The 24,962-nt window shown below is 46.6% G+C and overlaps 14 protein-coding genes across 14 annotated transcripts; 5 read left to right on the top strand and 9 right to left on the bottom strand.

Moving 5' to 3' along the window:
• Positions 1-85: 85 nt before the first annotated feature.
• Positions 86-1,369, top strand: N7478_011699 (uncharacterized protein; the record flags this gene model as incomplete). The annotated part of the gene is made up of 3 exons (XM_056927913.1): positions 86-772; positions 828-905; positions 965-1,369. The coding sequence occupies 3 exons, from the start codon at positions 86-88 to the stop codon at positions 1,367-1,369; spliced, it is 1,170 nt and encodes a 389-aa protein (XP_056773640.1).
• Positions 1,370-2,306: 937 nt separating this feature from the next.
• N7478_011700 (uncharacterized protein) lies at positions 2,307-4,763 on the bottom strand (the record flags this gene model as incomplete). The annotated part of the gene is made up of 3 exons (XM_056927914.1): positions 2,307-4,422; positions 4,470-4,620; positions 4,676-4,763. 3 exons carry the CDS (start codon positions 4,761-4,763, stop codon positions 2,307-2,309), a joined length of 2,355 nt encoding a protein of 784 aa, XP_056773641.1.
• A 597-nt stretch (positions 4,764-5,360) lies between these two features.
• Positions 5,361-5,874, top strand: N7478_011701 (uncharacterized protein; the record flags this gene model as incomplete). Its single annotated transcript, XM_056927915.1, has 2 exons — positions 5,361-5,460; positions 5,486-5,874. The coding sequence occupies 2 exons, from the start codon at positions 5,361-5,363 to the stop codon at positions 5,872-5,874; spliced, it is 489 nt and encodes a 162-aa protein (XP_056773642.1).
• A 707-nt stretch (positions 5,875-6,581) lies between these two features.
• On the bottom strand, positions 6,582-7,715 carry N7478_011702 (uncharacterized protein; the record flags this gene model as incomplete). The annotated part of the gene is made up of 1 exon (XM_056927916.1): positions 6,582-7,715. One exon carries the CDS (start codon positions 7,713-7,715, stop codon positions 6,582-6,584), a length of 1,134 nt encoding a protein of 377 aa, XP_056773643.1.
• Positions 7,716-8,813: 1,098 nt separating this feature from the next.
• On the bottom strand, positions 8,814-9,833 carry N7478_011703 (uncharacterized protein; the record flags this gene model as incomplete). Its single annotated transcript, XM_056927917.1, has 2 exons — positions 8,814-9,271; positions 9,374-9,833. 2 exons carry the CDS (start codon positions 9,831-9,833, stop codon positions 8,814-8,816), a joined length of 918 nt encoding a protein of 305 aa, XP_056773644.1.
• A 252-nt stretch (positions 9,834-10,085) lies between these two features.
• N7478_011704 (uncharacterized protein) lies at positions 10,086-10,733 on the bottom strand (the record flags this gene model as incomplete). Its single annotated transcript, XM_056927918.1, has 1 exon — positions 10,086-10,733. The coding sequence occupies one exon, from the start codon at positions 10,731-10,733 to the stop codon at positions 10,086-10,088; it is 648 nt and encodes a 215-aa protein (XP_056773645.1).
• An 82-nt stretch (positions 10,734-10,815) lies between these two features.
• Positions 10,816-11,172, bottom strand: N7478_011705 (uncharacterized protein; the record flags this gene model as incomplete). The annotated part of the gene is made up of 1 exon (XM_056927919.1): positions 10,816-11,172. One exon carries the CDS (start codon positions 11,170-11,172, stop codon positions 10,816-10,818), a length of 357 nt encoding a protein of 118 aa, XP_056773646.1.
• A 589-nt stretch (positions 11,173-11,761) lies between these two features.
• On the bottom strand, positions 11,762-14,168 carry N7478_011706 (uncharacterized protein; the record flags this gene model as incomplete). The annotated part of the gene is made up of 4 exons (XM_056927920.1): positions 11,762-12,739; positions 12,806-12,883; positions 12,944-13,232; positions 13,480-14,168. 4 exons carry the CDS (start codon positions 14,166-14,168, stop codon positions 11,762-11,764), a joined length of 2,034 nt encoding a protein of 677 aa, XP_056773647.1.
• A 503-nt stretch (positions 14,169-14,671) lies between these two features.
• N7478_011707 (uncharacterized protein) lies at positions 14,672-16,379 on the bottom strand (the record flags this gene model as incomplete). Its single annotated transcript, XM_056927921.1, has 3 exons — positions 14,672-15,083; positions 15,136-16,104; positions 16,159-16,379. 3 exons carry the CDS (start codon positions 16,377-16,379, stop codon positions 14,672-14,674), a joined length of 1,602 nt encoding a protein of 533 aa, XP_056773648.1.
• Positions 16,380-17,318: 939 nt separating this feature from the next.
• Positions 17,319-18,737, bottom strand: N7478_011708 (uncharacterized protein; the record flags this gene model as incomplete). The annotated part of the gene is made up of 1 exon (XM_056927922.1): positions 17,319-18,737. The coding sequence occupies one exon, from the start codon at positions 18,735-18,737 to the stop codon at positions 17,319-17,321; it is 1,419 nt and encodes a 472-aa protein (XP_056773649.1).
• Positions 18,738-19,215: 478 nt separating this feature from the next.
• On the bottom strand, positions 19,216-19,695 carry N7478_011709 (DUF3237 domain-containing protein; the record flags this gene model as incomplete). Its single annotated transcript, XM_056927923.1, has 1 exon — positions 19,216-19,695. The coding sequence occupies one exon, from the start codon at positions 19,693-19,695 to the stop codon at positions 19,216-19,218; it is 480 nt and encodes a 159-aa protein (XP_056773650.1).
• A 697-nt stretch (positions 19,696-20,392) lies between these two features.
• Positions 20,393-21,951, top strand: N7478_011710 (uncharacterized protein; the record flags this gene model as incomplete). The annotated part of the gene is made up of 3 exons (XM_056927924.1): positions 20,393-20,678; positions 20,731-21,214; positions 21,798-21,951. The coding sequence occupies 3 exons, from the start codon at positions 20,393-20,395 to the stop codon at positions 21,949-21,951; spliced, it is 924 nt and encodes a 307-aa protein (XP_056773651.1).
• Positions 21,952-22,185: 234 nt separating this feature from the next.
• On the top strand, positions 22,186-22,458 carry N7478_011711 (uncharacterized protein; the record flags this gene model as incomplete). The annotated part of the gene is made up of 1 exon (XM_056927925.1): positions 22,186-22,458. The coding sequence occupies one exon, from the start codon at positions 22,186-22,188 to the stop codon at positions 22,456-22,458; it is 273 nt and encodes a 90-aa protein (XP_056773652.1).
• A 596-nt stretch (positions 22,459-23,054) lies between these two features.
• On the top strand, positions 23,055-24,609 carry N7478_011712 (purple acid phosphatase family protein; the record flags this gene model as incomplete). The annotated part of the gene is made up of 2 exons (XM_056927926.1): positions 23,055-23,190; positions 23,243-24,609. 2 exons carry the CDS (start codon positions 23,055-23,057, stop codon positions 24,607-24,609), a joined length of 1,503 nt encoding a protein of 500 aa, XP_056773653.1.
• Between the last annotated feature and the right edge of the window lie 353 nt (positions 24,610-24,962).

Genomic DNA, 24,962 nt, shown 5'->3' on the forward strand with positions numbered 1-24,962 from the left:
CGTAAAAAGCAGCTTGTCCCTTCTTCCAAGAGCTGACAATATTTCCAACTCATTCAAACAAAATCAACAATTCACATCAAGAACAATGGCTCCCACTCCCTTTGAAGAATACGCTGCACTTATGAACCGTAATGGCGACGGTTACTATCTATACAAGCCCCAACCATGCACTAAGCTTCACCCCGGTGTTGTCGAATTTTTCGACAGACATGGCGGTTGGACCACAATCACCGACGTTTCCATCCCGGGTCAGGCCGAAAAAGACGGATACACCAGCTTCGGCTTCGAGTTAATCAGAGATACACCAGAGACAGCAAGCTGGGATACTCGCGCTTCATCAAGTGAAGCCCAGCACAGCTTTGGGGTGACTGGAGGACTCTCCGGAGCCCTGAGCGCTGCACCCGTGGATGTATCGGCAGAGGCTAAGAACAAATGGGGCCAGACTGGAAAGGCCGCGCTCATTGCTGAACATGTTATTATTCACGAGAGATTCCGTGGACCTTGGGGAACTCCACTTACGAACTGGGTGAAGAAGAATGCCAAGGCTCTTGTGAACTCTGCTTGGAATGAAGAGATCAAGAAGTATGGCCTTTGGGCCATTAACAAGACTTGGTCTACCCAGGAATGCAAGATCACCATGGACAGCGCTCATAACCGGGACACAAGCGGTGGATTCGATGTTGGCGCTACTGGCGTTGCGAAGGGTGGAGTCAATGGTTCATCGGAGTCGAAGAGTGAGAACCAGGGTTGGACAACATTTAAAGCATCGGAGGTATGTGTCTGAGACCTTGCGTAGTGATTTCAAAATCGATATTGACTCTTCATAGGAGGACAAAGGATTAGTCGTTTCCTACGGTGGAAATGGCTTCAAACTCTCCAGCTTCACTAAGTTCTTCACTAAAAACGTCAGTGCTTTCTCTGGTGCTAAACTCATGATTTGACCACTGACTGAACGACTATTTAGCCACTGAAGCAAACCCAAGAAAGGGCCGTTGCTGCCGAAGTCCTAAAACCTGTTTTCGATGATAATGGACAGCAGATCGGCTTTGAGACCTACAGACCCGTTCACGATGAGGCTGGAGTGCAAATTGTAGAGGAGAAGGTCGACGAAGCTGCCAATACCAAGAAAACGGAAGACGTAATTAAGGCGTCGGTAGAGAATGGTGATGCTGAGGAAGATGTGGATATCGAATTTGGTGAATCCATCGGAGAAACAGAAGAAGACAGAGAGGAAGAAAACGAGCACGCTTGCAAGTTACAAGAGGAAGCCAAGAACAAGCCTGACGCGATCATGAATTCAGAGCTGTCCGATAAGCAGAAGAGAGCTGCGCTGCTAAGCATGTACAGCACCCAGGAGGTTGTATTTTAAACAAATGTGTGAAGATGAGAGTTGGATGACGTCCACCAATTTTCTGTGCAGTCGGGGTTAACGCTCATGCGTCATTCTGTATATCCCATCAATTGACCTTCCTAGCATGCAATCCAATACGGAACAGGAATTTGACTTCCTCTATATATCCCGAAATCAAGTCCGCATGATTTATAATACTATATTTTCTAAGCTTTCCCTATAAGTCTGGGGCGGTGGCACAGTGGTAGCGCACGTGATTGCAATCTTGGAATATCTCCAACGCCAATATCACGCGGTCGTGGGTTCGATCCCCACCTGTCCCTCATTCTTTTTGTTTTTCCATCGGCGGAAAACTTGAAATCACCGATCTTGTACTACAAATAGAACGAACACCACCATTATATCGCATTACTACTTTCGCTTAGTAGGACACGAGGAGGTGGCTTATACCATTGGTAACGATACGCCAAATCCCGGTATCGTTGTATTTTTATTGCTTTTTTTGATCTATGTAATGTAGGAATACTTGAAAGAATAAAGTTCCGTTTGGTCTTGAAAAGACTGCGGCGGGTGTGTGTACACTTTAGATCGAAAACAGATTCACCACTTACACACAGAGAATCTATCTCGAACCCTTAGTCAAAATATACTAGTCTGTATTCGGGCTAGGGTAGTTTTAAATCTGGTACTATATTGAAATATTGTATTATAAGGCGATAAGATTAATCCATTACGTGAAACGCGTTTACACACTCTCTCTGTAATTGCCCCTTGCGGTACGCTACTCACTCGTGCGCTCTTAACATCATTAAAACTAGATCCTTTGATGATTGATCTGACAATGTTCTCATTTGAGATGTATTTCGGAGTGATCGAGAACAGACTGATGATCATCAGAATTTCAAAGTTGAGGTAGTTATGGGTCTTTAAACACGTCTCCTATCACCTAGCTTATCTACGAACTAATAGTAAGTTCATCCGTTTCCCATGCGAGCAAAGTTTGGGAAGAAGACAGAGTATCCGGATGGCTTGAGCCAAGTTTTTCTCTCTGTTTGGTCAAACAATTCCGGAGTAAATCAATGGCTTTAACATCGTGACCCAAAGTCTTCCAGGTCATCGCCAAATTGCCCATACTCGTCAGCGTGTCAGGATGATCCTCGCCAAGCTTCGTCTTGCGAGTCTCCATCACCTGCACCTCCAGCTGCTCTGCCTCTTCCCACCGGTCCTGATCCCAGTACATTGATGCCAGATTGGCCATACTTGTTAGCGTGGATGGGTGATCCTCGCCAAGCGTCATCTTGCTCGTCTCTATCACCTGTACAAAAAGCTGCTCAGCTTCTTCCCACCGGCCCTGGTTCCAGTACGTCGATGCCAGATTGGCCATACTTGTTAGCGTGGAGGGATGATCCTCGCCAAGCTTCGTCTTACGAGTCTCCATCACCTGCACCTCCAGCTCCGCGGTCTCTTCCCACCGGCCTTGGTTCCGGTACGTCGCTGCCAGATTGGCCATACTCTTTAGTGTGTCAGGATGATCCTCACTAAGCTTTGTCTTATGAGTCTCCATCACCTGCACCTCCAGCAGCTCGGCCTCTTCCCACCGGCCCTGATTCCGGTACGTCGCTGCCAAATTGGCCATACTCGCCAGCATGTCAGGATGTTCCTTGCCAAGCTTCGTCTTGTGAGTCTCCATCACCTGCACCTCCAGCCGCTCGGCATCTTCGCAACGACCTTGGCTTCGATAGGCTATTGCTAGCATCGCTGTGCTCTCGAGAGCCACCTCACTTCTGTGACCAAGCAATTTGATCCTCAGCTTTTTGGACTTTGATGCCATTTCCTCCATATCACCAAATAACCCTAATCCAAACGCATACCAGGCACCTCTATAGAGCAATCCAGATAATGTTGTTTGACACTCCCGAGACTTTGGCCGTTGCGATATTGCGGATTTAACATGAGGATAAAGAGCCCGGCACTGTTCCCACGTCTCATAATCACCGCTTGGAAAATCCTTGGCTAAGCTCTTGATAAATTTCTCCTTCCATTGCTCCTCCTGTTTATTTGACTTCAGCCATGCACGTGTAGACAGTTGCACAAGCCGATGCATTATGAACGAAGTCCCGCCCTCATTGACAGATATAAGTGAAAAGTCTCTGAGCGTATCCACATCCTTTTCAAACGCAACGTAGATATCTGACGTCGACGATTCCGAGTCACTAGAGTCACTGCCGACCTCTGCAGGTGAGATGGCTTTGCTTGAATAGTCAGGCTGGACAAGATGCGCTGTTATTCCTTGCCGGTCAAAAAAGCTCATCAGGGATAGTAAGTCCGCTGCAGATGGCCTTATTTGGCTGATATATTGAAATGATGTTTGCCAGGTCAATAGGATAGAGTTACTCGCTTCCCAGTCCCGGTACGTGTGGCGGATCTCTTCCTGGAGCAGCTCTGTCGCTTCACGATCGCTTCGGAGATCCGATAAATACTGTGATACTGAATAGCGAGGTGCGCGATGCCGAATATAGCTGGCTGCCTGCACGATTGCCAGCGGCATCAACTCCAACGTCTCTACCAATTGCTGGCACTCTTTTATATCTTCCGGCTGATCCATTTTCCTTTGAAAGAGGTCTAAGGCCTCGAATCTTTCCATCTGCTGAACATCGATGAGATCCTTATCATTGACCATCTTCAACGCGATTTCTCGACTTCGACTTGTTAGAATAGTGAATCCATGCGGTCTTCGAGGAACGTATTGTATTAGTGGTTTGGTCAGGGTATTTGCTAGCCCTTGCGACTTGTGATCTTTTTTCGCCGCCGGAAGTGAGCAAAGGAAATCGTCATCGACATTATCAATGACACAGATCCACCTCCCGTGCTTCTCCTCTCGCAGCCAATTCTCCATTAGTTGGAATACATTGACACCCGAGTCACGACGCCCAGGGAGTTTCAGTTCGTCAGCGATGTCCCGGAAACTCTGCTCGAAGCGGGCTTCATTACTTGCATGGGCCCAGAAAACCCAAGTCCCCGGAGATTCAGATCGGACTCGGTAGGTGTACTCGCTCGCGAGTAGCGATTTCCTTCAAGTTGTGAGCAATGAACGGTGAATCTGTTGCTCTTCACTTACCCGACACCACCGAGGCCCACTAGCGCGATTCTTGTCCCAGGGGCTAAGGATTTATTATGAAGCTGGTTCAGCAGAGTGTCACGAGCAACAAAGTCTGGGTCTCGCGGGAATGGGACATTTGATAGAGGCCCGGGCGGGGTTTCTGGTCGTTCTAGTTGGGGCACAGGTCAGTGGGTGAAGGTGATGCTTGAGTTCCTGCGCCTTACTAGGAGGATGGAATTCCGCATAAATTGAGCCGCGGTTATCTCCGATCTGTATCCCATAGTTCTCGCCACCAGATGACGTTGATGCCATGATCGATAAGTAGGTCCTTTAGACTCTATATGAAGGGGACTTTGCCTGCCGCCGAGCTAAAGAGGGGTAAAGTATCCACGTTGTGATCATCAGGTGACTTAGGGGCTAATCCGACAGGCACGCACGTGCGCAGTAGATCAATGTGGGGCACGGTAAAGCATCTCCAGGAACGGATCGAGCCGAGCCAGATTGGTCAGATCAAATTCAGCCATCCAAGCTGCTTCTGCCCCGTAGGAATGCATGGTAATTCTCATTTGAAAATCACCTTACTGTCACCGATTCCCTAAACATCTAGCGGAATCACATTCGACCACAGATGTGATGCTGTTAATTCCTCAATTTTCGCTGCCATCATTTTTTTGAGGTCCGCCGTTGAAGCTAGCCAAGATTCCAAATTTGCCAAGTCATGTGCATTTCCTAATACCTGGCATGCCCCAGACCTTTGGACCAAAAACTTTTCGCCCGCTCACTGAGCAGAGGGGGTGAGCAGGGTGAACAGAGAGGTGGGTTCATGCCCTCCTGTTCCCCCGGCTCTGAATCTCCCACATCTCGACGCTGCGCCTTCCATCCATCAATTTTGAGATTCGATTTCACAACATGGCACCAAGACTTCCCCAAGCGAAGCTCGAAATGATTGAGGATATGGTCTCGAGTAAATCACTGACGGTGTCGCAGATGGCCAAGGCCGCTGAATGCAGTAAGCGTTCGATCATCAACATCAGCAACAATCTTCGCCGTTTCGGAAAGAGCACCCCCAACTCGCATCGGCCGAAGACGAAGCATCACCCCCTCTATGCTGGAAGCCTTGTGCGATCACCTCCTCGTAGAGCCTGGGCTATATATAGACGAAATGGTCGTCTTCTTGTGGGACGAGTTCCGCATCCAGGTCACCAATTCTAGCCTTAAGCGGGCTCTTGCCTCGGCTGGTTGGTCAAAGAAAGTGGCTAAGCAAAGAGCAAAGGAACAAAATGCCGACCTCCGGGACTTCTATTTGCACAACTTGTCAGACTTCCAGTCTTATCAATTGGTTTATGTAGATGAGTCTGGATGCGATAAACGGATTGGTTTTAGGCGGACAGGCTGGTCACCGTTAGGTGTATCACCCTTATAGGTGTCCCAATTCCATCGAGATCAACGGTACTAGATCTTGCCGGCCTATTGCCAGGATGGGATTATACTATCTCGGGTATTCTAGGGCTCCACTGATGCCGCGGTCTTTGAGGGCTACATTGAACAGCTTCTGGAGTATTGTGGGAGGTGGCCTGAGCCAAAGTCTGTACTTATCATGGAGAATGCATCGTTTCACCACTCGCCTCGTATAGAAGCGATGTGCAATGATGTAGGTGTAAAGTTGGTGTATCTACCGCCTTATTCCCCGGACTTGAATCCTATTGAGGAGTTTTTTTCGGAACTGAAGGCATTCGTCCGGCGCAATTGGACGTGGTATGAAGAGGATTAAGAGCAAGGCTTTCAATCTTTTCTTGAGCGGTGTATTCAAGTTGTTGGCGCGCGGAAGAAAAGTGCATCTGGTCATTTTAGACATGCTGGCGTGGATGTTATGGATGACAATTAACCATAATTGAGTGTTAGAGTCCGAGGTGCCGTGAAGCTGAATACTGCTACTTCGTTATACATATATTCCAAGATTTACCAAATTGAGCTATCAAGTTGAATTGATCTATCCCTATAGCTTCTCCATAATAAATAAATAAATTCAAGCACATATATGCTTGAATGGGCGGGTCAAGTCATTGAGAGCCGTAGAAAACGCCCTGAAACGCCACTAACCTACCACTGGCCTATAGTTCGATGATTCGGTCAAACAGTGCTCACATAGTTTGCCCATTTCGTGATATCTCTTACGAATTGACGAGCAATGCCCACAAGAATTCCTTGGTCGACGAAAAATGATGGATCTTGGTCCTGATAGATCAGTTGAAGATCTAAACCATTGGCAAGTGCGATATCGCAAATTTGTCGGAATTGCGCTTTCAGTTTATCGTCGGCGACATTGCTTTCATGCCATGCGCTATACTCTGTGACTGCCTCATCTCGAAGCCCAGGAATGATGAAGTCACCTTGGCCTTGGTCCATTGGCGGTGGAAGCATCACCGGAGCTGCGGTGGGGTTATGAGATTCTGAGTGAGACGTGCCATTGAAATGAATATTTATAGGATGGCAGCTTCCTGTGGTGCCAACGGACTTGTTGCTCTTGGATTGTTGACTCTCTAGTCTGTGCTGCTCTTCGATATATAAATCCTCACGGAAATCTTCAGGGACGTCTTCGTGCGACTGCAACGTGCCGCCTTTTTCCACTAACGCGATCAAGCGTTTCAAATGATGAGTTCGTAATCCATAGTGTTTTTTCCCATGTGGATCTTGCCAGCAATGTCGACCAAGATGGCATGATGATGAAGGACAACGCATCAGATTGTACACAGCTCGCCAAATCGACTCTTGTCCAGATGTGGCCTCTTCAGCATCTAGTTGAGCGTCTCGCTCGTTGAGCATCCGTTTAGTAGCCGAAGACCGGCCTCTCTTTTCAACTCGCCCAGAGGTAGTTTTGGAGAGACAGTCTTCCTCGACATATTCAAAGGTAATACTTAACCTTAATTTCTTGCCTTGGCAAAAGGGCTGCCCCCACTTGAGGAGCTGTTGTTCTACAGCCGTCCAGTCGATATCAAGATGATCAAATCGCTTTATTAGGTCGCGTTGGGAGCGGTCGTTCACATAAACAACGATCGAAGTATCATCCGACCTGACCCTTCCTTTGCTAGAGGTTTTGCCTGCGAGCAACTTTTCCAACTTACCCCTCAGTGTCATTGGCCAGTAAGCACTTGGCGTCAGGGCAACGTCTTGTTCCGTGTCTCGTGAGATCACTTTCTTGTTGACCGTGACTTTCCACTCTATCGTATACTGGATGCAGCAAGCCGGAATCTCATCATTCGACATTGCCATATGCTATTCCGGTAACTGAAGCAGTCTGGGGCTTTCTGGGTTGTGTTGGGGCTGGTCTTCCACGTTGTCCTCGGAGAAATTACCCGGATAGTCACGCCCACATCTCGAGGCAGGCGGGTGACAAGGATAGCCTGGAGTGGGTGCATATTGCGAATCTTCATACAAAGTGTCGTGGGGGTGAAAGCCATGGTCATTGCAATTATAAGAGTCAACGGTCATCGTTTCTCGTTTCAAGGCCCTAAGGGATCCAACTCCAACGTCAGCACAATCCTGCCTGATCAGAGCCTCTCAAATGCCTGTCGCTTCTCGAGTCTTCCAAATGAAGTGAAGAGCATACCTCACTACTACAGTACTGTAAAAGCACAACCTATTCCGTCCAACTCTTGGAGAGGTGTGGACTGCCTGGTTGAGAAAGATTCAGGCCAGATGGATTTCCCCCTTTGTTTGCCTTGTTTGCAAGATCGACATTCTAGAATCTGCTAAAGCCATACAAGCTCAGTACAGAATCTAGATTCAGGCTGTTTCTTACGCTGGTATCGCGATACTGCCAAGACATAGGGTCAGGGGTAGAGTGACCGTAATAGGTCTAGTATGTTTCGAAAAAGGGTTCGAGATAGAATCTCTGTGTGTAAGTGGTGAGACTGTTTTCGATCCAAAGTGTAGTACATATAGCTACAAAGAGGAGGTTGTGGAGGCTAGGCGGGGTGTTTGTCTGGTTTGACCTCGGGATGATCCACAGCTGTTAGCTTATACATAATGCTAATTTTGAAAATTAGTCAGCGCCTTGGGGCGGTGGCACAGTGGTAGCGCACGTGATTGCAATCTTGGAACACTTCCAACATCAACATCACGCGGTCGTGGGTTCGATCCCCACCTGTCCCTCTTTTTCTTTTTTCTTTTCTTTCTTTAGTTTTGTTTTTGGACGAGAAATCTAAGAGCATATATATAGCCATTTACCGATTTCATTTTCTTGAAATCAAGCTTCTTCTTCTGTTGGCGCTCGTATTTAATCAAGAAAGTGACGAGTAAAAATCAAAATCACGAGATGAATCTATAATTTTGAAATCCGTATAGTGAGGCTTCAAGGCATGCTTAGCTCACTGCAGTCGGTACCCCAAATCCAATATATCCCTCGAATGCACCTCCAACCGACCAAAGCTTGATTTTTGGGAACCCAATCCCATCGCCGTAGTGTTCCAGCTCACCCTCTAGTGTGCTAGGATATGCTAGCCCCCATGACCCCTTGAACGATGGCTTTGTCGCCAACCACGGATTTTCGCGGCCGTTTTCCGGGTCATCGGTCGCAATCACCATGTCTTCCGCGAGAGGCGATCTTGATTTCGAAAGTGGAGGCTGAACAACAGGTACGGGGCCCAGTCTTGGCAAGGGTATCTTCGGTAGAGAGGAGCCTTTCAGCAGTGCGGTAAAGAACGGGACCTTAGGATCTAGCGGGGCAGGCGAGTCTTCGGGGAAGAATACCCGTACTTCCAAGTCCGAGCTCGAGCTTCCGCTAGGTGTAAAGCTAAAGACTGCACGGTGCTTGGGAATATCTAAAAGGGGCATCAGCATAATATTCGATCGACCCAGGGTACAGCATGTGGATAGAGCAGGGCGGAGCGGGGGCTAAAGAAGTGGGAAAAGGGGGAACAAACTCCAATTCCGTCTTCCGTTCCAAACACTAGCATTGGTCGAGACATAAATAGTGCTGATTCGCTGGTCGGCTTTGCTTGTGTGTGGATTCACGGCCTTGCCAGGTACAAGAATGAGTTCATCGTATGGCCCGACGTCAGAATCCTCATATCGAATAATTGTTATGCCTTTGATCCATCCATTGCGGTACTGGGGCTCGCCCCCTGGGAGTTTCTGGAGGGCCTCGGTGTGAATGGTTTCAAATGGGTGGTAAGCACCTGGAGGAAGGACATTTTGTAGAATGGCGGGTGTGTTATTGGGATTTTGAGGCGGGGGTTCGTTCCCTTGGTCGACATCGGAATAGAGAAAAGTCCACGCTTTGGCCTTGAGGGTCCAAGGAGGTGGAGCAACTGGAACGCCTTCTGCGGGTGGGAATGACCCCGGATTGGAGGGAGATGGAGGGCGAGGGATGAATTCGGCCATTTGAGAGACAAGGCAATATTTCTTTTCCTTTTCAAAACAGGCCCTTCTAGTAAGAAAGGCTTGGCTTTAAATCTTGAATTGTTTGAGGTTCCAAGCTTCAAATGTGGTGAAGTTTGAAGTTGTGAACAACTTGAAGGAAACCTCGGATCTCGGAAGCTGCAGTGTTCGATAGTCAAGACCCACTTCAATTAACATTGAAATGCCACAATGTGTTTTTTATCTAAATCGCTTTAAATCAATAAACAGATTTTCCTACTCATCATTTATGCTCTCAAACCCAGTAACTCGCTTGAATTCTCCAACAGTATGATCCCAAACCTGATTCACCATATCTTCCTTTCTCAATCCCGCCAATAATTCCAATTGTTTGGATCCTGCACTTTCGCCCTCCCAACCAATAGCATACACTCCACTCCCGGTGTCACCATTCGTACCCCCCGAAACATATGAGCCATCTGACAAAGGCACACCTTGACACTCCCCACCCTCTAATGGTGGAAAGCGCGCACTGGTGGCAAAGAATAAATGACGTTCTCCGGATTCCTGACTTCGAATGTAAAACAATGGCCCGACAATTTTGAAAATCGTTAATGCCACATAGAGCAACATGCTGTTCGTCTCTCGTCCAAATCCTGACTTGACAGGCCCTGGATAGTCATGGACGAAGCTAACATCGGGGGCACGTTGTGCAAATATCTCCAGCATCATGTCTACCATGGAGATATGGTGTCCTCGAGCGTGTCTAAATGGAATATTGCGACCTTGGAAATCATTTGTGAAGATTGGACCCTCCTTGCCTGCAGCGAGGACGGTTACAACACGGCGGAGGTTTGATGCTTGTTGGATCAATGGTAGTAGATTATTGATAAATCTAGCCCGAGCATAAAATGCCAAGGCCATGAAGCATTCGAGGCCTTCACTTGTATCTTCAGGAGCGTCAGCAATGCGATCTCAAAGGAATTGAGAATCAAAGCAGAATTAACTAACCAACATGAGCCAATGCCGAGCCACATGTCATGAAGAGAACATTGATGGCCTTCTCTTTGTGCTTGATCTCACGACAGACATCATCAACTGATTTTAACAGACTGACATCCGCTTTAATGAAGTTGAAGTCTCCCTCCTTGTTCAACTGTCTGCATTCCTTGGCAATACGATCCCCAGCCTCCTGAGAACGACCGACAAAGTACACACGAGGTTGCTTGGCGTTTCTAGCAAACTCCATCAACGAATATTCGCCAATGCCACTAGTCGCTCCAACGAAAACTGCGACCAGGCCCGCTGGGAGCGCGGTCGCGATTTTGGCATTCGAGACCTGGACTTCAGATAGAGACACCATTCAAGCGATCAGATGCAAGATTAATCGAGATTTGAAATTTACCAGAATTTAAGGGTCATCATTCCAGAGCTTTATGAAGTTCATACATTTTAGCTGACGGATATAAGCGGGATTAGTGAATTCCGCTTCGCCACCAATAACCAGCGGCATGATAGATCCACCGAATGCCGGCCAATGTCAAAGCTTGCGAGGTTCGATGCGATTGGGCTGAGATTGAGGAGAGTGGGGCCAATCTCGTCTTTCTCCGTCGCACCCTCCGGGTGGAGGGTCGGAGAGTCCCGCCTTGCTCACCAAGTTCCCTGGATCCTAAGTCCTACACTCAATACTTTATGCCACGCAGAATTTAGATTTGCGATTGACGCACCCCAGAAACGGGAGGGCTTCAAAGGTTTCGCAATACAGCACGGGAGGTAACATATACACTACAAATGTTCTCGAAAACGGAGCGATGAATGAACTTGAACTCGTATCGACAAAATTTGACAGTTTACTGCCAACAAGAAAAATACACCCTAAGCTACCTATTCACGCAATAAACAAAACGATTATACTTCTTAGATACAATATGAGACAGTGACATCACACAACTTCAAAAGACCATACCTATCAACTTACTGAAAAACCCCGGCTCTTCCTTCTCGTCGTCCTCGCGGTCATCAAGTTCGGGGTCATCTTCATATTCATCCTCGTAGTCAACTCCATCAAAATCTTCGGAGGCAAAACTCTCGCTGGGAGGAGGCTTAACGCGACGGGCACCGGCGTTTTTGCCCTTCATTATTTCCCCAGGGGCCATATTGCCGAAGCCAATCTGATCCTGAACTTCAACTCCGTGCGGCATGCGTAGCAGTGGCAGTATTAGCTCTGCATATGATGAAGCATTACTCTCCGAGGGTGGTGGTCTATATTCTCCTGTACGCCTTTTGTTCCAGCGAAACCACCAACTCCTCTTGGCGTCGGCAGCCTCCTGCGCCTCATAATCCTCTCGATCCCAAATGCGCTGTCTAATTTTCCGTCGCAGCTCGTCGTCGTATTTCTTATCAGCGACGTCACTTTGGGGAGTCCTAAACGATACAGGAAGTGGAGTTCTTCTTTTTAGCATCGTGGACGAATCGAGTTTGTGGCCATCGTGAAAGAACTCGTCACTCAAAAAGAGGCTGCCCTCTTTATCAGGCCGCGTCATCGTGTAAAGCAAGTGCCTAAGCCATACTCCACTAAGTCGCGGTTGTGTAGGTGCAACACTACCTGACACAACATAACAGGTAACAGTACTCCATGGAAGGATTTGATGTTTTGCATAGCCCTCATCCCAGAACAAGCTGACGTCTACATGAATGGCTTTCAGTGCTGCTACTCCGGCGGCAGTAGACACGTATGTTGTTCCCATATCGGGGCATTCACAGTTATATTTCTCCTCGATTTCCCAGCGATCTCGGTCAAAGATAAGCATGTGTTTGCAGCCGGTATCATCTAAGAAGTCAAACTCTACCTGACCCCTGTCAGTGCTGAGGTCGCCAACTTCGTCGCTCTTATAATCCGGAATATGTGGTGGACGCATTGCAAGCCGAATCTGTGAAATATGAAAAGTCAGAGTCATGGTCAATTAAAGCCGAGGAAATTCAAGTTCTAGTCATACAGTGTGCGTGAATGTATTTGCTGATATCGGCGGGATAGTTCCCACGAAATTCAACGATGAAGGTGCCGGTCCGTCCCACTGTTAAGAGTTAGTCATTGATTTCAACATAAGATTGTAATTGCTATTTAGGGTTCTTACTCCTTCTACCCAGAAGGGCCTTGCTTGTTTCAACTCTCGCTGGTATTGAGCTGGATTCTGTAGCTCAAATACTTCTGGTCCTTTGTACAGCTTCCCACGGACCCAGTATGTGACGTAGGGCGGGTTGAAGGTAATTTCCTTCTGGCGATAGGCTTTGATAATCGCTCTAACATTTAGAAGCTGATTATCTGGGTCACTATCTTTAAGAAGACAGGCTTCGATCTTCTTCAACGTATCCACTCGAACCAGAGTATCTCCCGATAGGTCAGGCTCGGATGCGATCATGGCACTGTTATCACGCAGCGGGTTAAAATTGCCATTAAAACATTATGAATTTCATTATACTGACTTCTGTTCATCTTTCATCTGTTGGTATCGCGTCAAACGACGTTCAAACAATTCAGGGAGAATTCCCTCTTCGATTCTGACAACGTTTCTCTCTATATTTGCATCAATGTCACTAGCATGATATGAGTGTTTGAATCTCGAAGAGAAATAGACAAGTATCAAGGTATTCGGGGAAAAGATTTACTCACAACTCGTCCAGGTCGCTCTCATTGATATCCCAGTCCTCGGGAACGTCCTCGGGGTTAGTTATGGGCGGCCCATCAATCTTCCACGTCGTTCGGGGACGCCGCAGTCTATGAGGACTTCGCTGGGTGCTAATAGTGACTGCCTCAGCGCTCTGGGCGTCTTTTTCGGCGTACTGAACCTCTTCCTCCAAAAGGTCAGAAGTCACGCGGTCAGCTAGATTGGCCGATTGACGCAACTTCTTTATCTCCTCCTTGGTTACATCGAATTCCGTTTCCTCGGCCTCTTGACCTTCTCGAGTAACATGATATGCAGTCACTACACGGTGTTCAGGAAAAAAACCTTCACCCCTCACACGCGGTTGGCGAAGAGGAGCTACAGTCGTTACGCGCTCTTGAACAGAAAATGCAGTCACAACACGATGTTCGTCCCCTTTGGTTCCACTTTCTTTCTTAGGTTTCTCTTTTTTCTCCTTTTTGTCCTTCTTCTCTGTTTTCTTCTTAGATTTCTGTGCTTGGCCGGATTCCTTGGGGTCGGAATCAGTGGTGGTCCTCGTGTTCTTGGCCCTTTTTGCGGGCTTGTCATCACCTTTACCCCTACTGCCTCTTTTCCGTGACTGACCAGTTTCTTTTTCCACGGCAGGACCCGTAGCAACAAACCCGGTGTTCTTCGTTGACGTTCTTGTGCGCGCCATGATGACGAAGGGGCACTCTGTGTGCAGTGTGTAAAGGAGGGGAGGAATTGTATATGATCAAAAGTTTCCTGGAAACGTCCCGCCAGGGAGGCACTGTAGATATACTGACGAGGCTCTAAAATGAAAGGGTGGGTTAATGATGAGACAAAGGGTGGTTTGGATACTATGCAACACACGTTAGTGGTCTTAATGAAATACTTGTGCTTTGTTTTGTAGACCTTTTTTGCCTTTTGGGACCTCATTAAACTCGGTAGCTTTCATGCTCAAACTTACTTCAATGAGCCCCCAAGATTTAATCGCGAGTGAACCAGGTCGGCACAGTCCTGGCTTTCAAATCCTTTTTTTAGATTCATGTTCAGCTCGAGACCCGGAGTATCAAAGATTTCAAGTTTCGATTACAAATTAGAGCTAGTCAAGTATGCTTATTTTTCATTCAACCATGGCATGACGTGGGAAAGCAATAATATAAATTTAGCTATCAATTCAACAACCTGCCTACTATTTCACGCAGCGCTCACTTGTTCTCTCATATAAAGCGATTTTTCAACCTCAACATCGCTTTTCCAACGTTTAAATTGCCGGGTCGGTAATTTCAGTGCAAACATGCGATCAATTTCCATAGGCGACCGTCCTTTCATCTCTGGGACAAAGAACCAAGTTGCGATGACTGCGACAGCCGCAAACCCAGCCATTACAAAACCCGTCTTCGCTTTCAAATTCCCTTTGTCGGCATTATACATATACGGTAGAACAATCGAGAAGACACCGGTCGCAATCCCACTGGTAAACCAGCCAACTCCTTGAGTCTTGGCTCGAAGTTGTAGCGACGAGGTCTCAGCCGCGACGACATGTGAAGCTGGCCAAATACCCAATCCACAGACCATGGTAACTATCATCATTGTCACGGCAGTGTACCTGAATTATTATTAGCATTGAAAAGTGACCGAGTTGAGCTAAACTGTCATACCATATCATGACAACCCCTTCAAAGCAGCCGGCAATCCCCATAGCTAGCCACAGGATCATAGCGGTAGCCAGAGTTAGTAGACAAAGAATTCTTCTTCCAAGGCCATTCAATGACCAAAGACTGGCAATATTTGCAATTAAACCGAGTCCAATACCCAAAATCAAAAAAATCAAGCTATTTGCAGATCCCATTCCGACGATCTGCATGAAGTATGACGCATTTGCCAATAACTGTAATCCAAAGAATTGTGGCAATGCACTCGCCAGACAGACAATCAAAGTTCTCCGTAGATTAATCCCTCTAAAGCAGTCAATATATTTATAAGAAGCTCTTTCCTCCGCTTCAGCTAAAATCGATATTCTCAACTCCTCGATGATACTGTTCGAGTCCATACCAGCTGTGTCGAGCTTCATCTGTGCTTTGAGTGCCTTGTCGATATTTCCTTGTCTCAAAAGCCAAGTCGGACTTTCAGGCAGTAAAATCGAGAGAACAAAAGGAACCGCAGAAAACGGCCACTGAGATGCAAAGCATATTCTATAACCCTCGGATCCTTTATGCTTCAATGAGACATATACCACGATGGCACCGAGTAGTTGTCCCAGGAGTGTAAAAATGGGCAAGAAAGCAATGATCGGGCCTCGAAGGACAACTGGCAGAACCTCAGACATGTACGTCTGCACAACACATAATAATATCCCAATGCAGATTCCCTGGAACAGCTTTCCCGCAAGGAAGACGCCGCGACGGGAATCGATATCATCAGGCAGATCAGCAACATAGCAGATAGCAACTGCGATGGCAGAAAGGAAGCTACCTACTGCGAGGGCTAGTCGACGGCCACGTCTATCTTGAAAATAGCCACCGAAGATTGACCCTATCATCATTCCGATCGGGCTTGCTGCATTCCATAAGGAGAGCCACATCGAGGGAATAATGTATTTTGCCCCAAGGGCTTCTCCAAATTTATGCCTTAACATGGATTGTTAGTCTCGCATACTGTTTGAACTGCCAACTTGAACTTACTGAAATGCCGGCATCGCAGAAACCGTCCCCACAATAACCAAGTCATATCCATATAAGAGAATCGCAGAGCTCAGCGCCAGATTATACATAACAACCTTCGGCCATCGCCTGATCGCTTTCCCTAATGGAACGTGCGTTGTTGGTGAGGGGCTATCATTCGTCTGCGCTCGCGAAACATCTTCACCAAACTCATGTGTAGGCTTAGAGGTATATTCAGTCATTTTCAATAACTTATTCACAAACATCGACGTCTTATCCAAATAGAGAGATTGCTCAACGCACTATGAGCCTCAGGACATCCTATAAACTAAGAGGGGAATGGCGCGACCGAGGCACTTTTGATTAATTGACGAGTGCAACATGAGCTTTGACGTTGATACTCAAAGTCTATAACCGAGCACCCAGTCTATCTCTAACTTCCATCAAATCAAGATGTTGTGTCAGGGCTGCCGCGCCTGGTGATTGAATAAAAGCGGAGGTATTGCCGATCCTGGCACCAATCAAGGTTTGAAACATCGCCCACCCCGCACTATGCCAAGCGACAAGTAAAGTGTGGAGGAGTAAATCCTGGTAAATTCTATAATAAACATGCATGTGCGGGGATAGGGATAGTCACTTGGAATTCGGTGCCTTTGATTGGCCGTTGGGTAGTGCAAGATCAACTAACCTTGGAATCTTTGCATATTCACGTCGGGATGAAAATCGCGAGAGCAAAGGAGAAATGACACTTTGATTTGAATATTATCTCGTTTATCGTAATGCGGTCCTATTTTAGGTATTGCAAAATAGTGGTTGAATAAGAAATTAACTTACTGGCCTGTGCACAGCTTCCTGGTGAAGGTTTAAAGGTTACCAGGTCAGCGCCACGACGAAGGTCAGTGCTGCTGCCGATTTTTCGGGGAACGCTAAGTACAGTAAGAGCATGATAAAAAAGCCCTGAGCAACGCCATGTAAAAGAATGCGTAAGAAGTGGTGATAACTGCCTTAATCACCAATCAAACGGCTACGTCTCTGCTCAATTGGGATGCTTTCCGACTAGAGACTAAACCCCTTCATACTTCACACGAGGACGTATAGATTAATTATCCGAAGTAATGATTGGAAGCGAGAGTCTACTTTTATCTCTCTTCTTTAGGTAAATAAATTCATCAAGCTCGTTTTCAAGGCATCAAAGTAGTCGTCTCCGACTCAATCCTCGCACTCTTTCTCCGTTCCAACATTTCAAGATGCTCCGTAACCCTCGATATCTCATTTTCCAACTCCGATTTAGATGCAAGACGATACTTCAGCGTAAGTACCCCAGCAGAAACAGCCAGTAGAGCGATCCCAACAAGATAAGACCACTGTCCAACTTGTTGCGGGCTTTCCTTAGAAGGCCCATCATTGTGTATCCACCACTCGATCCAGGCGATGAAGGCGATGACTGTTAATGGACTGATGATCATACTGAAAACGAGAGCAAATAAGATACAAAGATCTGCTAGGACACGGGATGAAGCTTTTATGAATCGCAGGGTGAAAAATGGTTTGATTCGATTCCAGCGAGATGAAGAGTCGGTCGGATCTGATCTTTGATCTTTGCGGTCGGACTCAGACCGTTTTGGTAGAGATTCCCGTAACTCATATTTGAAACTCTTCCAGATATTCTTCCTTTCTCTCCAAATGACAACGATCTGAGCTGAGGGAATGCGCGATTTGTACAGAAACTTGAAGGTAAGAAGGATGAAGTTCAAGATAAAACAAAGGATAATCAAGCTGTAAATGTATCTTTTCGAGTAGATGAGCTTGTTCCAAAATCGACTTCCCTGTGAAATTTCAGAGTCGCTTCCCTCTGTCCACGACTCCAGACTTTCTGGTTTTCGTAATATCTGACTGGAGTTGAAGCAAGGATTATAGCAAATGTCGCCAATTTCAGCCCATCTTGTGGCATTTGAGAATATTTCCCATACACTGTTATTCCATGATGAAGTTCTCCAACTAGCCTGCCACCCATCACTTGATGTGGACTGGTATGGTGGGAGGTCCGGGTAACAGAACATGTATTGAGTCGGGATCTCGTTCTTGTTCGCTGCGTAAACCAGCGCGCAGATCGATCCCGCTAGCATCAGGATGTTCCATAGATAGAAGAGTAGATTCCGTGCCCTTTCATGCGTCAAGATACGAGACCAGCATTGCAGTGGGAGGAAGACAAGGTATCCCGTCACTACTATTGCCATGACGGCGTCACCGTCTAATTCCATAGCTCCGGGCTGGAGGAATATGGTGTCTTTCTGAGTGACAACTTGAGGAAAGTCATTTCTTAAAGTAGTATCATTTGAAATATAGGGAATAGTGACAGGTGAAAAGTCCTTCCTCTTTGAATAACTCGCCACAAGGATAAAAGCTTCAATAGCTGCAGTGCCAGCATATGTCGCTGCGGCGCCGAGAAACACGTCGGCCAACCATCCTGTCCAACGTGTAACACAGCTCGCAACAAGCAAGGCGTAGAAAAGATACCTTGGACAAGAGTCGTAGATTGTGCTGATAGGGTAGAAGCAAAGCGCTTCTTGGGCGACGAATAATGGGCCACTGTGGTTCATAATCGGTACTAAGGATTGATCTTGCGACACGACATCTAGATGTATTATTTTTAATCAGCCCGGGATTCTGATGAGCTGCAGGAGATTGAAAATTCAAAATCTCAGTTAAAGTTTGTGTCTTTCATTCTCCGTGATCGTTAATTGTTGCCTGTTGAGCCCGTTGCCAATCTGGGTTATGACGTAATACACTTTTAAGCCGCAGAATTGTACAAAACGATCTATAACAACCACATTTACTCTTTACTACTGCATTTATTCATTTCTATGTTTGTAATCACCAAAAAGTCAATTTGCAAATATTATAAACAATTATCCAGAGCCCATCTTGAGGTCCCCAACATATAGTAGTATCCATTCATGATCTTGGCAAGAATCCACCCTGAACCCGGGTACCCAAGGCTCCAATATTTATACTAGTACTTGGACAATTAAATAAATTAAAATTTCGTTGGTGAATCACAGGAAAATTTGCATATACTCATTCAACAGAGTAAACATCAATAGTAACATGAAATGGTATCTCCGGTTTATGCAACTCTCCCACAAACAACGTCCGATTTAACCAATTATGCGGACCATCTTGAACCTCAAATCGTGGATTTGTCCTCGCGTACCACTTCTCCTCAGGCACCATACCAGATTTACCCTCAGCTCCATCTTCCGGGTCCCCAGGAGACCTTTTCCGAAATTTAGGGATCCATCCTTCATTGGTGACACTGATCAAGACTCCATCGTCTGATTTAATAGTATATTTGGCAAATACATGCCCGACACCATCTTCTCGGAGGACGTTCCAATCGCCTCCACCAGGTAGAATCGTAGCGTTTAGCTTAGGCCCTTCGGCACGTCCACCGTTGATTGGAATAAAACGTCTATCACCAGCTGGAGTGTTGCCAAAGTCGAGCGCTTCGGCTAGATCGACTTCAAGCCTGAATGCGAATTCGAGAGTAGGTGCCATTTTCGATAGGACTGAGATTATAGTTCCGTATATTGACTAGTTTAAATATCTGTAAAGTACAGAGTGTTCGCTTTGGACTGTATGTGCGAAATCTTGGAGTTGATACGGGTTCAAATGGTAATGTCAACGTTCCATGTTAGAAATGAGGGGCGCATTTCAACTAAATCAACTAGCGCATTTCAACTAACCGAGGCTATGCATCATTTTGGTATTTACTCATGATAAGGTAGTCCAACCTTGACCCTCAGAGATCGTACCTTTATCTTCCCCGAGAATAAATCTATTGATGGTGATCTAGATTGCGGAGTTAAGTAGCGAATTTCGAATCCAAATGCCGCAACTAGCGACCAGTGCGCCGATTACCGTATGAATAATCCGTAGTTTAGAAGATATGCTTAAAAAATTTTGATCTGTCTTTATTTTCCAATTCTAACTGGTTAGACTATCGCACCTGTCAAGCCATACGTCAAAAGCCGGGTTAATCCCGGGGTAAAAGTTAATCTCCGGCGCCACGATTTAGCCTCCCGCGCGGATTGTTGCAACGGATGTATCGGCGTTTGGTTATAGGTTTGTCATGAATAATGGATTAGTGCCAGAAATTTTCAATATAAAATGAGCAAATTATGTGCATTTCAAAGCATAAGTAAATACAAAGTATTCAATATTCATTATTCAATACAAAATCACGAATTCCACAATGGCCGCCCGCAAGATCGTTCTCGTCACCGGAGGAAACGGTGGAATTGGCTACGAGACAGTGAAAGCCTTCTTCGAATCGAAGAAACCCTACCATGTATTCATGGGAAGTCGATCTCTAGACAATGCTAAGACGGCTATCCAAAAACTCAACAAGGAATGTCCCGATGCAACCAACGAGGTCGAACCTCTCCAAGTCGACCTAACAAGCGACGAGTCCATCGAAGCAGCATTTAAGACAGTTCAATCCGGACCAGGATATATCGATGCACTCATCAACAATGCCGGTAAGATTTCTCCTCAACCAGAAAATTTAATTTGTTGTCTAACGCTCATCAGGCGCAAATTTCGACATCCCCCACCTTGCTGGGAAAGTCTCACTTCGCGAAAGCTTCACCAACGCTTATGATGTGAATGTTGCAGGCACGCATGTAATGACAAATACATTCGTTCCACTTCTTTTAAAATCAAACGACCCGCGCCTCATTTTCGTGGCTGGTCTTTCGCAAATTAACAAAGCTGCCCAGTCATATTTTCCCACTCCACCTCAACCGGCTGGATGGCCTAAACCGAAAGGCGATTTCGAGGTTATCGGATATCGCTGTAGCAAGATTGCTCTTAACATGCTGATGTTGGACTGGAATAATAAGTTGAAGGCAGATGGTGTTAAGGTGTGGAGTGTTGGGCCTGGCTTTTTGGCAACCAATTTGGGTGGTGTACCTGAGAAGGCTCTTGAAATGGGAGCTAAGCATCCGAGTGCTGGGGGAGAATACTCCGCAGTGTGGTTGAAGGAGAGAGAGATGAATCAGTTGGAAAGATTGTTGTGCATGATGGAATCATGGACTGGTAAAGGAATATCTTCGAGATGTGTATCATACCTGTCAGAACAAAATATCTGTTCGATGATAACTTCAACCATGTGAATATTCAGAGTCGCAGCTATTTAGATCAATGCATGTGATACAATTGGTGGTTCACACTTTCTTCGCAATTGAGCATTATTTATCAGAGTGGTCATGGAGAGCTGCATGCCTCGAAAGCTTGTCGAAGATCAGAGTCATATTTCTTCTAATCAGCGAGCTTGATACCGACAAATTTGCCCGCATCTCTTCCCCAGTAAAATGCATGACTCGATCAATCTCCTCATAGATATGATCGGACAAAAGGGGCTGAATGGGGTTATAGAGCAAGGTAAAAAGGCCTGTTGGGGTGGAGAGGGCTAATGTGTACCAAAATGTTCATTTCGCGCATGCCTGTTCCATAACCTCCGACAATCGCGGTATTTTCCCAGCATCCCCCAAAAGCGAGCCGTGGGTTTTTTCTGTCTCTTCAACACTCATGATTGTCACAGATTCCTTTCGAAGAGTATCATATTCTGCCGTCAATGGTATCTACCTCTTGAATAGGTATGGAGCAAGCCCATTCGAGATCAACCAAACACGTAATACGCCACTGATCATCGAAAAAGATGGTGCATTCGTGATCGAACCTGCCAAGCTCTCGAATATCCAACCCCTCATCGTCTTCGCTGGAAAGGCAGCTCCTTCGTTGAGACCTTGATCGACCGCAACAAGGGCGACACATCATCGATTATCGTGAAGGCGACGAGGCCATTCGCGCGAAAATCAAAAGACGCCTCTAGCGGTAAACGAATCCACTGGGCCTAGTATGATGCAATCAGTGAGAAGGGCATTACCAGAACTTGAATCTCGGAGCTGTATTATCAACACCTGGCAATATCAAAGAATTACAAGGCACCAGGAATACAAACCACCTGCAGATATTACAATCAACATGAAAATCGTAGGAACAGTTGACAAACCCCCCGCAGAAGGGAAAGCAATTGAAAGCATCGAGTTTGGCGCTATCTTTCTTGCAGTCCTCGGTCGGGGCTTGGCGCAAGGCTGGTTCTCGGGTCATCCTTATAAAGTCCGACCGAGCGAATTAGGCGGGCTTCAAGGGGTATTAGAAGATCTCTTCGCCGGAAACGCTTCGGCAGTAACAAATATGTGGTTCGAATTGGAGAGACTGAGGGAATTACTCGGTGAATCCGTCGGATTGCGGTAGAATGGAGTTTTTCATTCGCGGAGTTGAAGCAGGAACGGGAATAGCGTGAAGACCGTTGAAAGTTAGTTCCTGCAGAAGTCGGCATGCAAGTACGCCATATTGATTAAAATAATTAAACAGCCTTGGAAGTTATTGCATGTTGCGTAAACTGTCAAATCATAGCCTCGGTATTATTCAAGCATCCGTACAAGGAACAATAAACCCACTAACAGTGAACGATTCATAGCCTCCGCACGCTCCACGTGTGCTTCGGTAGGATTTCTTTCTCCGATGCCCGAAAGCTTAATCGTGTCCATAAGCGAAGCCCAAACTAGGAACAGATCGGAGTGTTTACCAAGATGAGAATGGCGGGGAGTTTTCGATCTGCAGTCGTATGTAGAGTCCGGCGTGGGTTGCCTATTCAGATCGATTGGTCTATTTGATCTGCTTGATCTGCAGGCCAAGAGGGGATGACTATTCCCTTTCTATGCCGCTTGATAAGACGTGAAGAATGTAGTCTTAATATAAAAGGTAGCTGATCGGCATGTTTATCATGATAAGTCTACAGCTAAGCCATTGGGCGGTACAACTTAAGGCTGACACCTGGATCATTCATTATGGTTGGATCTTTCTCTTTCATCAAGTCTCTGCCAGTCCTGGCGGCTGGTGCTCTTGCTAGTATCAGTTACCCAGCTCTTCCAGATGACTTGACAACTCCTGTTCAACAACGCTTGGCAGTGTACGGCCCTGATTGTAAGTACTCTTAATAAATTGCACCGAGTTTGCGTGATCTAACATTCTTTAGCCGTCTCTGTTGGTTGGAATACTTATGAACAACTGAACCAGAGCTGTGTGGAGTACGGTACATCAGCGGACGATTTGAGCTCTCAAACTTGCTCCACTGGCTCAACCACATATGCCACTTCGCGGACATGGTCCAATGTCGTAATCCTGAGTGATCTCACAGCAGCCACCACTTACTACTACAAGATTGTGTCAACAAATTCCACAGTGGATCACTTCCTGAGCCCCCGTACCCCAGGTGACAAGACTCCTTTCAGCATGGACGTTGTCATTGACCTTGGTGTTTACGGCACTGATGGCTTCACCGTCTCTTCTAGCACCACGAAGAGAGACACCATCCCCAACATAGAGCCATCACTTAACCACAGCACCATCGGTCGCCTCGCCGATACAGTCGACGACTACGAAATTGTCATCCACCCCGGTGATTTCGGCTACGCAGATGACTGGTATCTCAAGCTGCAGAACCTTTTCGACGGCACAGAAGCCTACCAGTCTATCCTAGAACAATTCTACGACCAGTTGGCACCCATTGCCGGACGAAAGCTCTACATGGCCAGCCCCGGTAACCATGAAGCGGACTGCTCGGAAATCCCATACATCCTTGAACTGTGCCCAGAAGGTCAGAAGAACTTTACCGATTTCCTGCATCGCTTCGATAAAACCATGCCTTCTCCTTTCGATTCATCTTCCACAAATACCACAGCACAAGCGCTTGCCAGCAAGGCTCGCAGCCTAGCCCTGCCTCCATTCTGGTATTCCTTCGAATACGGCATGGCCCACGTCGTGATGATCAACACCGAAACCGACTTCACCGATGCACCCGACGGAACCGATGGATCAGCCAAGCTTGACAGTGGCCCCTTCGGTAGCCAGGGCCAACAACTTGAGTTCCTAACAGCCGATCTTGCAAGTGTTGATCGCACCGTTACCCCCTGGGTTATTGTCGCTGGCCACCGTCCGTGGTACTCAACCGGTGGTTCAGACAATATCTGCGATTCATGCCAGGATGCATTCGAGGAACTATTCTATACCTACGGCGTAGATCTTGGAGTGTTTGGACATGTTCACAACTCCCAACGTTTCACCCCCATTTACAATGGGACTGTTGATGCTGCCAATTTGACAGATCCCAAGGCTCCTATGTATATCATTGCTGGAGGTGCTGGTAACATTGAAGGTCTTTCGAGTGTCGGAGACGAGCCTTCTTATACTGAGTTTGCATATGCGGATGATTGGAGCTACGCTACGCTGAAGCTGCTGGATGAGCAGAACCTGCAGATTGATTTCATTCGCTCTTCCACTGGTGAGGTTTTGGATAGCAGTACTCTGTATAAGTCGCATAAGACGCAGTTTGTGGTGCAGTAGATACGAGGGATATGACCGAAAATGAAGAACTTGACCATGACCTTGGAAGTGGATACTGTATAGTGGATTGTTTCATTGACTGGAAGAGAGATGGATATAGTATCCGAAACTAATTTTACTTCCAAATCGGGACAATATGAAGCCATCGCCACACTTTTCATAGGCAGAGTTTAGTACTTGAATATAAGCATAAAAATGGTCATCACCTTATTCAAAATAACCATGTAAGCACTCCTTTTTCATAGCAAACTGGGAGATTTACTTCGTCAGATCAAATAGATCAACCCGAATAGACTTCACGCTAACCCATATCAGCCTAGCGCCGTCCCTAAACGGACACACGTCGCGCCGCC

The sequence above is a fragment of the Penicillium angulare genome (genome assembly GCF_028827245.1).
Source record: "Penicillium angulare strain IBT 27051 chromosome Unknown utg000009l_segment0_segment0, whole genome shotgun sequence".
NCBI lineage: Eukaryota > Fungi > Ascomycota > Eurotiomycetes > Eurotiales > Aspergillaceae > Penicillium > Penicillium angulare.